Below are 14211 nucleotides of genomic sequence, written 5' to 3' on the forward strand. Positions count from 1 at the left end.
ATAAATCTATGTCTTGTCTGAAAAGAGGATATTTTTCTTTCCACAAGCTAATTCTTCCCAATTGTTTTTCAATACTTTATACCACTCTGCTCTTTCATGTTCCATAATTCTTCTTTTCAGACACAGTTCTAAGTCACTGAAAAATAACCTGTTCTTCAGATTCAAAATTTCTATAAGATTTACCAGCATCAGCAATTATTTGTAAATAAAAATCGCATCATAAAATTCAGGATAAGACTAATTTCAAGGAGAGGCATTACCTGATGTCCTGCAAAAGTGCTTTCACTATTGAAACCTGGATCTGTTACTGAGCTCCTGACACCTTCCAGATGTGCAGTTTACCAAGATGAAGCACCGGTATTTATTTGTCTAGCACGTAAGTTGCTTTTCCTACAACTGAAGTGTTAAGTTCATGTACAGCCTGAAGTAAAACACTGATTCTGAAATTTTTTCATTCATCTGGGAGTTCATTAGTAAACAGCTAAGGGCTGATTGCTGATGGTTATGCTGTTGCCAATATATTAACTCATTTCTACTGTAACTGGCTGAGAAAAAGCTTTCTTTTAGCTTTAGGCAATTACATGCAGACTAGAAAGATTGATTGGTGGTGTTTCATTTTTAAGGGTTAAAGTGGCAGACTGCAAATGTTATGCTTACGGATAAAACAGTAAGAAGGCTTTATTCTAATAACAAAATATTTGCACACACTTTTCTAAAGAAAAATGCACGCATGCATGCAATAAAAATACTGAAAAGTAGAAAAACCACGTCTAATTGCCACAGAGCCACTGTTTCGATCCACAGTGACTCTGTAGGAGTCACTCCAGAAGACATGAATAAGAGGCCCACCTGCCACATTTCATCACTGTCTCACAACAACGAAACCCCAAAGAATACCCCTGAACCGGCAACATTTTTGTCGGATTTAAAAAGTGAAGCCCAGTTAGACGACCCCTCACTGAGGGAGAAATTTCTGCGCTGTGGTTCAAACACCTTTTGCTTTGCTCAAAGCTTTGTTAACAGAAATAGATACATGAATTCCCAAATAACTTAATTAGTCCTCATGTTGGAGGACTTGCCATTCTATTTAGGAAGATGTACATCTCAGCGCTTCTTTACAATATTCCTAAACACGAGAGCCCTCTACTTCCTGTCCTCCTGGGAGCCCAGGATAAGGACAGTCTAATCCTCTGACCACTGAGGCCCTATCAACATGTCAGGCTCATAACACACTACACGGTTCTGTAGGTGGAGCCCACGGAAAGGGTAAGAAGACAGCACTGTGAGATGTGCGGGGGCTGGACTGAGACCAAGGAGACTCCAGGGCAGATCCTGAAACAGCCAGCTTCCAAGGTTTCCTGACGCGAAATCTGAATGTCCCTCATTCATGTTTTCTGATGAACTCCAAGTGAGGTGGGGGCCAGCTAATCAAAAATCAAGCCTCGCTCTACTCCACAAAGGGAGTCCGAAGAGGGTAATGGGTATCACTGACGGTGGTGAATTCTGTGCAAAATACAGAAGTACCAGCACTCCAGCTCGAGGGAGTCCATGGCCATTGCTTTGCCAAAGCAATGCCTCGTCTCTAACGTGCCAACAGAAGAGCAAACCAATTTTCCACTCAACAGGCTGAGAGAGGAAGAGGGTGAACGTCACGGCATTCCTGTAAAGACACAGCCAGTGTGTGCAGCAGTGTGCCCAGAAGGGCCCAGGGAAATCGGAGCAGCCACTGAGGGGCGTGAGAAGGCCCCGTCACAATGGACGCACCTTCTGATTCATCCCTGAGTAGGGATTTGACGAGAGAACACCAACCCTGTACAAGAATCTAGTTACTGCGTGTGACAGAAAGACACATAACAGAAACCAAAATCGGGAAACAGAAAAGCCTATTAAAAATGTAGCTGTAAAAATTATAAAGAATAAAATAAGTACTTGTACAGAATGAAACTGTTAAATCGTATGCATCTAAAAATCTCTTAATTCCTTAATTATGTCTTTTATTATCTAAATGTCTATGATATCGTGTTTTTCAGATTTCCCTGAAATGTTCTAAAGCTTCTTTTTTATTCTAATAACAAATAACTTGTTATTTGTACAGTCTTCTAAGTGCCACTCATACAGGTAATATAAAAATGGCTATAAATACGTCATAAATTCAGTCTCATGAAGGAAAAGGTGGGCAGGAAAATGATTGTTTCTAAGAGTAATTCTAACTTATCTGAACCGAACAGGATCCCCAGGACTGGCTGCAACGCCTCCCCCGCCCACCAAGGAGACATGAATGAAGGACGAGGAGAGTAACTGGCTTGCCCCTGCCATTACCAGGCAGGGGGCGGGGGCAGTGGGGACCGCAGCACACCCGCCGTGACATCCAGCCCACGGCACTCCAGTATGCCACCCTCCTCTCCGGTGCCTCGGTGTACCTTCCCCAAGCGCCAGTTTTACCACCTGCCCGTTCCATTAGATCGTCATTCAGAAAAGCTGCAGAGGGTGTTTTCTGATCCCAAAGAAGGGGACGTTCTATTGGTTTCCTGTGGTTTCCTGGGCATGACCAGAGCCGAGCGCTTGTGACCTGAAGGAATGCACTGACCTTACAAGTCCTTGTTACGAGGTCACCACATCAAGTACCAGAAATGACTTTCGGGCCTGACGGCAGCCCACACACCAGCTGCAACCTCCAGTCAAGACCACACACCACACAGAGGCTGTGTGCCACGGTCTCCGTTAACCCCAGTGCAGACTAAGCTAGAGTTCCGATTCATCGAGAGCAGGCATCGGACATGCAGTGCAAACACTGACAAGGACGTTTTCCAAGTAGAACGGAGAGAGAAAGGAACCATTTATCTCTTTACGGTAGAATTCACCACAAACCTTTATTTTTTAAACGAGACTTTTTCATAATTTAATATGTGATTTGGTAGCCACCCAGGGAAGAATTTACAATTAAATTTATTTTGGAAGCTTGGCTATTTTTATAAAGTCACACTGGACAGGCAGTAACCCTCTCAGCAGCACACTCAGTTTTACTGCCACCTGTGCAGTTGAAACAAATACTCTTCGATTCTCAATACCATCATCAAAAGGCACTAAACGCTCAATTATGCAGCAGAATAATGTTGCACGAGGCACAGTAAAAAGAAAACAACATAAACCCAATCCCAGAGAGCTCAAAGAACTCTAAAACTTACTTAAGGACAAAATCGCAAGCATGTATGTGGTGCAGAAAACAGAGTGACTATAACCCACAGCGCTGGGAATCTTTAAATTACCAGAAGCCACAAGGTGGCGATGACAGCAACGGGCAAGTGACATGGTCGTGAGCCCTGAGAGACAACGGGAAGGCAGAAGCGCCCAGGGCGGACAGAGGGGCACTGTCAAACCTTGTCAGCACGGACACTGCAGAATCCAGACTAGGTGAAGAGCAGGGGGCTGCCCAGAAAGAGCCGGTGGCTGTGAACGGCAAAATTCATCAGGCAAAGCCCATTCCTGGAGCCAGCAAGATGGCAACTAGAGCCTAGTCCAGCCTCTGCCACCAGGTGACCTTGAGCGAGCTGCCCTCGCACCTCTGGGGGTACTTATGTGTACACCCAGGACCTTGACTTAGACGACTGCTAAGATGCCTTTCGGTTCACATTCTCTGAGTCTATAGTGCAAACTAATTCACATCACCAATGACATAACGCCCTGGGAACTGGAACCGTTCCGATTTGCTGCAGGTGTCTGAGCACGAGCCTAAGCTGCACGGTGCAGCCCAGCTGTGCCCGAGCCTGGGGGGGGGGGGGGGGGGAACGACCCTTCTGTTCCCGTAGCTTAAAAGCAGCTTCTTACCACAGCGAGGCTCCTGCGGGGTCCCCTTCATGAACAGCATGCAGGGGGCCGCGTGCGTCAGCTTCTTCAGGCGAAGGCTGAGGTCTTCTTTAGGGTGCTCGCTGCCGCTGGGTGGGAAGGAGCCCACGGAGGCGTGCCGCTGGACTTTTTTGGTCAACTCCGGAGCATGTGCGCCATCTAATTGGTCAATTTTCTGAGAATTCTAAAGTCAAAAACCTCCTTTAGAATACTTGTGACATTCCTTCATCATCTCTACACTTTAGGCTCTGAAACTGGAACAAGTCCAAATTCATAGTTCTAGCCAGGTTTTAAAGGGGTCAACACTATTATTGGAGAAGTTTTAAAAAATATGACTACCGATTGCCTGCAATGCACCTCAATTTTAAAAATAAATGTTTTGGTTTTTCTTTCCTTTTTGGGAACATACCAGGAAAACACCTGTAAATTTTCAAGTACATATCAAATCCCTTCAAATAGTTGATGTTTTTAAAGAGTATGTTACAAGTTTAGGACACATTTACATTTAAATGAGACTCACCGGGCTGGCTGTAAACATCCTTACATCTCAAACTCAAGCCAGATCAGAGTCTAATCTAAAACAGAAAGGGTCACCCCACCCTCGCTGGGATGAATCCTTTATTAAGTATAAATGACAGATTTGGGGAACTGTGGTAACACGCAGAGGTGCCCTGAAGCACAGATTTGCACCACTTCCTAAAAGAGTCATTAATCAACCCAGAACCAGCCAGATATTTCATTACGTCCAGACGCAGGCCCTATCGACCAACGTCTGCCCCAACTAGGAAACATTTGGGGTGTACAGCATGTATCTGGATTTTTCTCAAGAAGCTCCAGAGCATTCACAGTCCATGTCACTTTGCCAGCACCCCCAGGGCAAGCAAACAAAGAGACTACCGAAGAAAGGGCAAAGCCAGAAAAACTGACGCGCAATGTCCAGGAATGAGGGGAAAGCGGAAGGAACGGAACAGACACCCACAGCCCGGCACGGATGAAGAATCTGTTGTGCCATTTTTATCCTTACCTTGAAAAACAGAAAGGTGGGAACAGAACTAATTTCATATTTTTCAGATACTTCAGGAACAGCTTCTGCTTCCAACTTAAAAGAAAAGAATTTAAACTTGATTATAAAAAGGTCCTTTTTTTCACTACTTCATATGCAAATCAGTTGATGTTTTTTCAAGAGTACGGTACAAAAGTTTATGACACATTTCCATTTAAATGAGACTCACTGGGCTGGCATGTCATCCACTGAGTCTGCAGTGTCAAAACAGGTTCAGAGGTTTTTATTTTGTTGCACATTTCAAAAGATGCCTGCAGGCTGTGAATAAAATTTTTGGTGCACTAGTGACCTAGTAAATTTTCAATCATATGCAGCTACTACTATATTGAAATCCATAAATCACTGACCCCAGTTATGTCATGATTACAGTGCTTATTTTCTGCCCACAGCAATTCTTGCCGTTTGCTCTATTGACTAATTTCGAGAGGCAGTGCATCATGACTGACAGTTGCAGCCTTCTGCAAATTACGAACCAAAAAGGAGTGTTTCTTCAATAAAGTATCGATGTCTGATAAATTTACTTTTAACTCCTGCAGGGCTGCTGGACACTAAACAGGTCCCTTCTCGGTTACCTGCTTCAGGTCTATCCACACGTTTGAATGCCCATTACAAAGGATGGCTGCATTCTGCCTGGTAATTTCCCCTCAACAAGAAATGATGTGATGCCTGATATATGGACTTAAAACATATTCAGTGACACAACTTCCAAATAATTAGAACACAATTACTGTAAACTATTTATGTAGGACTTCATAAACAGTGTACTTTGAGAAAAACTGAGATATACTATATCTTTCTCTCACAGGACTGCCAATGTAATATAAACTTTTTAAAACCAATAAAAATCTGTATTCACATTATACCTATAGGAAATACAATTTGTTGATAAGTTATATTGTTAAAAGTTGTTTAAATACATCTACTGTATGTCTCCACAACTGAAAGATTTCCACTGGGCTTGAAATACCATTTTTATCTAGCGCTTTCACCAATCCAGCCTATCTATCCAAATGAACCTGGCAGATAAGTGGAGGCACCGTCATTTGTCTTTGGTTTGTATCTTCCAACTCATATATTCTTGGGTGCCTTTTTTATAGAACATCCTTCTGAAACAATATTTTTTATTATTTTCACTTTTTAAATGTATTTATGTGAAAATTATATACATTTTAAATCAAAATCAACTGTTCAATAAAAGTGAAAAGAGAACAAAGACAAAAAGCACCCGGAGAGAGCTATTTAGAACAGACTTTTTCTAAATGTTAGAAACTTTGGGGCTGTTTCCTTCCACACAATCCGCAGTCAGACCAAAGAGGAGCAGAGGAGGTGACGACAAAGGCAGTTCATTGTTTTCTTTCTATTGCGTGCCCGCCACACGCTGGGCACTGGGCTAGGCTCACTTAGGATCTCCACCTTTGGTATTCCTGGATTCTAACAGAAAGTAATACAAACCCCCAAAAAGGGCAGTATTAAGTAGAAACTGGATAATATGGTCTTTAGCCAGAACAAAGCAGGCAGCATCCGCCTCATAAAAGCCAATTCCTACATGCTTTCAAAAGCTGATGTCTCTGCTGGTGTTCAGGAGGGTCCCTGACAGACAGCTCTGTGGGAAGCAAATGACCCTCTCAACATCCCTGCTGACGCAGGAGGACCACTACACATGCCTCCCCCACGGGATCCCGGGATCCCGGAAGCCCGGATCTTAAGGAGACAAAGGCGGTGGTGACAGACACACCCTCCTGGGCACAGGCCAGGGGTACCATCAAAGGCAAAGCCATCCCCGGAACGCCAAGGGCACCTGAGTTTCTAAAACCTTTGCAGCACTGAAATGCCTGCTGGATATAAAACATGAGTTATATGAAAATAGAAAATAAGTACATAAATATTTTTAAATGATCTGCGTTCAGAAGAGACCAAAAACAGTCAAGGGTAGGGACCTTTTCCGGAAAGCCTGCTCTGTGCCACAAGCCATGACGGGCCCTGTATATAAGCACGGCTTGTCTACTTACAACCCAGGAAGGAAAGCGGCATGTCATCACCTCACCCTCACAGGTGGCTGGGGACTTGTCCAGACACACAGTTAAGTAGCCGGGCCAAGAGGCAAACCCAAGGGTGTTCTGCCGACACAACCATGCTGCTCAACTACAGTATGGTTAGCTTTCCTGCTACAGCAATCAGAAAGATTCAACGTCACAGACAGGATCTACACAGGACTTCAGGACCAACAGCACGCGCCCTGCAGAACACAACCCCACAGACAGAACGCCGCTGGTGGGAACCACGTGCTTCCTGTACCTGAATCTCCAACTTGGACCCTTCCCACGCAGGTGCCGTGGAGAAGGGGTGAGCAGAGGCAGGGAGGTGTCACCAGCACAGGACAAAGCCAGGGGCAGGGAATTCTCTCTCCACAGTCTACTTCAATTTACCAGGGGTCAGAGACCACAATGACAGCAATGGCCAAAGCTGTGATTTCATTCAGGCCAGACGAGGTTCTATGTATGTTTCGTGTATTGGCTCATTTAATCCTCACAACAACAGGTGCTGTCATTACACTCATCTTATAGAAGAAACTGGACCTTTAAAAGGTTAGGCAGTTTGGTCAACATTCCAGCACTGCTGAGTGGTGGACGGAGGCCATCTGGCTCCAGTCACGTCACCATTTTAACAAGTCCAGTGGTGACTCGTTTTACCGACCTTTCAGCGCCATTCAGTAAGCATGGCCACACCCATCTGGGGACACCCTCACTCGGCTTCCCATGTTTTTCTCTCCCTCCCTCTGGCTTCTTCCGTCTCCTCCGGCCAACCCTACATAGCTGCATAGCCCAGGCTGCTGGCTGCTCCTCCAACAGGCTGCACTGCTAATCCCGCCTAAGAGCGCTCCCCCAGCTCCCCCCATGACCGGCTCCTCTCCATTTCTCAGCTCCTTCAGCCCAGCCGAAACAGAGCAGCCCACCACCCAAGTCCCCATCTCTCATAGCATGCCTACTCATTTCTCCTGGAGCACTAATTACTATGTGAAATTACCTTGCTGTCAAGCGGCCCATAACTGTCTACACCCTCTCTGTTCTGTGCGCCCAGGGGCTAGCACAGCGCACGGCAGATCAGTGTCTTGTAAACACTGAACGAATGAATGGTGGTCGCTCTTCCAAGCCAAGAGTGGGAATGGTCACTCGCCAGTGGCAGCACTGAGGCACCAAGTGGAGGGGCGAACGATTAAACCTACATTCAGGGACATTCTGTTCAACCTCACAGGTTTCTCTACCCTGTGACATGATGGAAAAGGAAAAGATTTCAAAATCATATTCTTCGTCAGACAAATATACATTTCAAAGCAGACATTTAAATTAATATTTTTGATCTAACTTTTTTTAAGGCTTTTGCCAAACAGCCCAGTATCAGCTAATAAACTATGTTAACTGTGTTATTTTTTATTACGGTGACAGCACAGATGAAAACTAGGATGTTTTTAAGATTTAACAATTCTACTAGAATTATCTGAAAGACATTTTTAGAGTTCCTAGAAAAGTGAATCCTCCATGTGCTATGATGGCAAATCAGGTGGTCCATTTTCTCTGACACTGAAGAACAGGAATTCAGCTAGTTGGCTGGCACCTACTTAGCTGGCACCTAGTTGGTACCTAGTTAGTTGGCACCTACTTAGCTGGCACCTAGTTGGTACCTAGTTAGTTGGCACCTACTTAGCTGGCACCTAGTTGGTACCTAGTTAGTTGGCACCTAGTTAGTTGGCACCTAGTTAGCTGGCACCTAGTTAGCTGGTACCTAGTTAGTGGGAACCCAGTTAGTTGGCACCTAATAGGTGCACCTAGTTAGCTGGTACCTAGTTAGTTGGCACCCAGTTAGCTGGTACCTAGCTAGTTGGCACCTAGTTAGCTGGTACCTAGTTAGTTGGTACCCAGTTAGCTGGTACCTAATTAGTTGGCACCTAGTTAACTGGTACCTAGTTAGCTGATGCCTAGTTAGCTGGTANTTAGTTGGCACCTAGTTAACTGGTACCTAGTTAGCTGATGCCTAGTTAGCTGGTATCTAGTTAGTTGGCACCCAGTTAGTTGGCACCTAGTTAGCTGGTACCTAGTTAGCTGGCACCTAGTTAGTTGCCAGTCGGGGACCTGGAGATTGCCCTACACTGTCTGCTTACACACTAATTGTACAGACATTTAAACAGTATAAACTACAGAAATTACCTACACTGATTGTACAGACCTTCTAAAATTAAACAATGTGAGCTATATCTTTAAGACGGTTGCACATTTTAGAATAAATTAAACTATAAAGATTTCTATTTTGTAAAGAATCAAAAAATAAAAATTTAAATATATAACTCATTCTGTGTCCTTGACTTTATATCTGAAGTTACAATGGACATAAAACACAAGTATAACAGCTACAATACAAACAAGATTAATACTAAATTAAATACAATAGTATGAAATCTCCCCAACCAGATAGATAGCTGGTAAGACTGACGCTGAGAATTTTTGGACCAAAGTGCAGCATGTGGTAAAACGAGTAAATCAGCCCAGTAGGATCAGGGTACTCAGGCAGGGACAGGTGGGAGCCGTCTGTGCGAAGGAGAGCAATTTAAAAACAAATGGTACGTAAAGGTTCCTACCTCAAGCACCCCACCACATAGTGAAGAAGCCAATCAAAACAGAAATTCAAGGACAAAACGACAAAAATACAAGATAGTCCCTCACTAATAGTCCAACCAATGGCAGAGACTAAGTTCAAAGGCCAAAAAAAAGCCGCAGGGGTACAGAGGAGCGGCTTTAGACAAAATGGTTTGATTTGAGTCATCATGCTATATACTTTAAATACATGGAATTTTTATCTTAAAAGTAAAACTAATAAAATCAAATGTAAAACTTTAAAAATTGCCACTCCTATAAAAAATAAATGAAATGGATTTCATCTGGACCTCAAATACGACTAACGGTACCCAACTTTTCCATCACCCAAGAAGCCTTGCACTGTTCTTGCGTTTCCCCACCCCTCTGCCGGACACTGTACCTGAAAGATTCTATCTACCAAACAAATGACTATAACTAACTGTAGTTAGTGCTAACAAACTGATTTGACGTAATTTGAAAAGCAAAGGCACTTGACAGTTTAATTAACTATTTAATTTTATTCTGAATAAAAATAAGGTTTCCATGAGACTTGTAGCAATAGAAACCATTCATGTATCTCCTCTAAGTCACAGGAAGTGAGAACGTCGGGGTGGGACCCAGAGTCTCAGGACCTGACAAGATGAGCAGTCGATGCAGGTGAGTGTGACACCACGTGGCATCAACGTGGCCCTAAAGGAGCATGTGCACCTCACCAGCACGTCACCAGCCAGGAAACGGGGTGGGGGGGGCGGGAGGGTTCAGATTCAGTGATGCAAGACCTTGCCGTCCAGCAACTGTTCCAATGAGCACCAACTAATGGACCCAAAACATATGCTAACTTTTCTCAGGTATTATTTTACCATCGTCTACAAAACAAGAAATTGCTGAGGTCACAAAACTTGACCATCAAACCATTAAAAACATCAAGTTTAAGATCCCCTACTAACGATTCCATAAATCTAAATCATAGAATGAACTAATCTCTATACTTCACGAGTCAAAAATGCCAAACTATCGCAGTCATTAAAACACAAAGACTAAGAAATCAAATTAAAAGTCACAGAAGTAGTAAAACATCAGTTCCATAGCCCAGAAGTTTCGGAAAGTTCTCATTAGGAAAAGAAAGCTGTTGGGGCCGGCTGAGTGGCTCAGTTAGTTGAGAGCTTGCTCAAGAGTGTGAGCTCTAAGCAACAGGGTCGCCAGTTCGATTCCCACATGGGCTCTAGCTGAGCCCCAGCTAAAAAAAAAAAAAAAAGGAAAAGAAAGCTGTTTTAAAATGGACCACAAAGCCTCTCTCACTAGAAAATGCCAACAAACCTCACAAATATGTCTCCACATCTGCCCGCTGGTGGCCTTTTAAATCACCTACCTCACGGACGCCACGCAAACTATCTTTGCCCAGGACCATGTCTAGTGAAAGAAAAGCCACGCCATGGAGTGAATGCCCGGCAAGTCGCCACGACTGCACAAGCACGCATCTGCACCGTCACCCTCCGGGAAGGGCAGGTGCAGCGTGGTTCAGGTGTCCACAGATAAGGGCTTCCCGAGCTTGGCTTGCTGACACACTTAAGCACTCAACAACTTAAAAGTCTCACTGCCAAGTTTGGTACCAATGTGAGAAGGAATTCTATAGGCACTTTAAATAAATCATTCAGATGGCAGCTAAGAACAATGCGTTACCCAAACCAGTAACATTATACACATAAAAGCAGACTTACAACAATTACCATCATCTTGATTAATCTTATGATTGAAATGTTTAATCATTCATTTCACTTGTAATCATTATCTTTTATCACTGACCAAACATGCAGTTTTAATGTCCCCTTCTATTATTTATATGGGACATTTTAGGGTTACAGTCTAAGCTTACATTACACATTTCATTGGAATTTTAAATAGGTCCTTAAATTTTAAAAAGCTAACCATTATATTCACACTCGCTCTGTCTGCATAAAAAAACACTGGAAGGATTCATACAAAATTAATACACGCGGTTACTTATGGGTGGGACATTAGGGCCGATGAGAAGGATGGCGAAGCCTTCTCAACGCACAGCTTTGACATGGTTTTGATTTCCGAGCCATCTAAGTGCAAAGCACACCTATTCAAAGCACACTTATCTACACAGGAACTGTCTGAAAGTTATGTATCTACAGTACAAATGAATTAGCCTGTCCAAATTCTGTGTTTTCTGTTTACATAAAAGGTGTCATTCGGACAAATACTGTGCTGCCATTTTTAACCCCATACACAGGTGTACTTGCCAACATGTCCCATGAACTCATAAATTCTGGTTTTAAAAAATAAGGCTTTGGGGGCCGGCCGAGTGGCGCGATAGTTAAGAACTGGCTTGGGACGCCAGAGGGCCCCGGTTCGGATCCCACATATGAGGGCCAGTGACACTGCCCTCTACAGCTAAGATGCTGAACAACAGCTCAACCTGGAGCTGGGCTGCCCTGAGTCACCGGCGACGGTGTAGGCTGCAGCTCCTGTGGCAGTGGGTTGCCATGGGCTACCATGTGTAGCCAGCGTGAGCGGCCGTCCAGAAGCCAGCGACTGATCTGCCTCGCCCGGGAGGAGCACAATAATGGTGCCAACTTGGGCCAGTGAAGCAACGTCCTCCACAACTAGACTGAAGAACAAAACGACAGCAACTTGTCTGTTCCCCTTCCCCCAATTCCCCAGCACTGTTCCCATTCCCCCAATTCCCCAATAAAAATCTTTAAAAAAAAATAAGGCTTTGGATTTTTTTGTTTTAAATCCTAAGGACTCATGCTTTGAATACAGGGTGTCCTCCCTTCCCAATAATTCGTTTCTAAGATTCTCAACCCCATTTGGCCTTGCTGCCTAAGCCAGCCCGAAGTCCTGACTGACACGCGACCTCACCTGCAGGCCCGGTGACCACCTCCCTTACTGTCCCACCAAGGGAGGCACCAGAAATACACCGCATGTGCAATGGGGCGAAACAAAAAGGCTGGATGTGTCACGGAGCACAAAGCAAGGGAGACTGTCTGCCTTCCTTTGTCCTCTGCTTCCTGAACACGTCAGAAAAACTGTCAGTTTCTCCTGTAGTTCTGCCCGATCCCAGACAGCAACACCTTCCTGTTCCCCGGCTCCTCGCACCTCACACACCTTAATCACTTTCCACATCACACCTTGCTAATAATTTTCCTATATTAAACCACAGTCATCGTCAGTGAATGATCCCATCTGCTTTGCTCAGACACTGCCCCGTTGCCATCCTGCCCCACGCATGCGTTAGGAAAAGCGTGGTGGGTCTTGCAGTACTCAGGACTTCAGGAATGCAAGACTATTTTAAGGTTTTTATGAATAATCTACTGCAAAAAAATAACAGAGCCCAGCACCAATTATAAATATATGGAATTTCACAGCACTCTGTTCCTGTATAAACTCACAAAAGACATGACATTGAATATGATGTACCTTCACAAATGAAACTTGGGGATGTCCTTTGGCTAACTCTGCCATGACGTCGTTCATCTGCACACACTGTGGAGCCCATGGTGCCCAGAAATGAACGACAACAAGGGACCTGTAAGACAATAAAATGCGGGTTTTAAAAATTAAGGTAGGGGCCAGCCAAGTGGCGCGTTGGTTAGGAGTTGGCTTGGGAGTGCCAGCTCTGAGCAGCAGGGCCCCGGTTCGGATCCCACATGAGGGCCAGTGACACTGCGCCCTCTACAGCTAAGACGGTGAACAACAGCTTGACCTGGAGCTGGGCTGCCGTGAGTCTCCTGCATAGGCTGCAGCCCCCGCTGCAGTGGGCTGCCATGAGCTACTGTTTGTGGCTAGCAGCCAGCGTGACATGTAGTGAGCCGCCGTCTAATGGCGGGTGACCGATCTGCCTAACCCGGGAAGAGCGCAATGATAATATCAACTACACTAAAGAACAAAAGGACAGCAACTTGTCTATTCCCCTTCCCCGATTCCCCAAAGCTGTTCCCCTCCCCCAATTCCCCAAAATCTTTTAAAAAAAAAAATTAAGGTAGCTTTAGAAACAAGCAAATACTGATATAGATTAAATTCTATCACCAAAACAAAACCCTTATGAGAACTGCCCGAATGCTTTTTGTACTGCTAGAGTTTTGTTCTTTTAAATACAGGCTGAAATAGAAGGACTTGCAAGGTCTTGAGAATCTTTTCCATGAATTTTCAAGTTAATGCTATTTCTTGAGTCACCACTTAACTCATATGAAGTGATTCTGAATATTCATCCATCTCAACTAATAGTCAAGTAAATCCACTATATTTTCAGCCCTTAGGAAAGGTAGAGACTAGATTTCTGCAGTGGAGGCAATTGTTTGTGAAAAATGAATGTAAAAGTATGATTACTATTAATGTTAGTGTTTACCTTTTTAAACATGGTACTATGATGAAGAGGCAAAATCGTGCCCGTAGGAACAGAAATAAAGTGTTGAAAATGAAAGCATGCAAGCAGAAAGCATGGAGAAAATGGAACTGCTTTTTTACAAAGACATACTTTTATATCATGCTACAAAAGACTTTGTAAAAATTGACAGTATGGACAGACACAACAGTGGATTAATAAAATTGTTGGTGGGGCCGGCCGAGTGGTGCGTTGGTTAAGAGCTGGCTTGGGACGCCAGAGGGCCCCGGTTCAGATCCCACATGAGGGCCAGTGACACTGCCCTC

General features: G+C 44.2%; 1 protein-coding gene across 2 annotated transcripts in view; it reads right to left on the reverse strand.

Moving 5' to 3' along the window:
* The window catches only part of GLRX3 (glutaredoxin 3), a 37410-nt gene that overhangs the window by 10955 nt on the left and 12244 nt on the right, over positions 1–14211 (reverse strand). For both annotated transcript variants that reach the window (XM_019644130.1, XM_019644131.1), the window contains exons 2-4: positions 12982–13090; positions 4868–4942; positions 3826–4027 (exon numbers count right to left, since the gene is read on the reverse strand). In XM_019644130.1, the coding sequence (XP_019499675.1) occupies positions 3826–4027; positions 4868–4942; positions 12982–13090 (386 nt within the window). The remainder of the gene's footprint in view (positions 1–3825; positions 4028–4867; positions 4943–12981; positions 13091–14211) is intronic.

This window comes from Hipposideros armiger, unplaced genomic scaffold (genome assembly GCF_001890085.2).
Source record: "Hipposideros armiger isolate ML-2016 unplaced genomic scaffold, ASM189008v1 scaffold_85, whole genome shotgun sequence".
Lineage (NCBI taxonomy): Eukaryota > Metazoa > Chordata > Mammalia > Chiroptera > Hipposideridae > Hipposideros > Hipposideros armiger.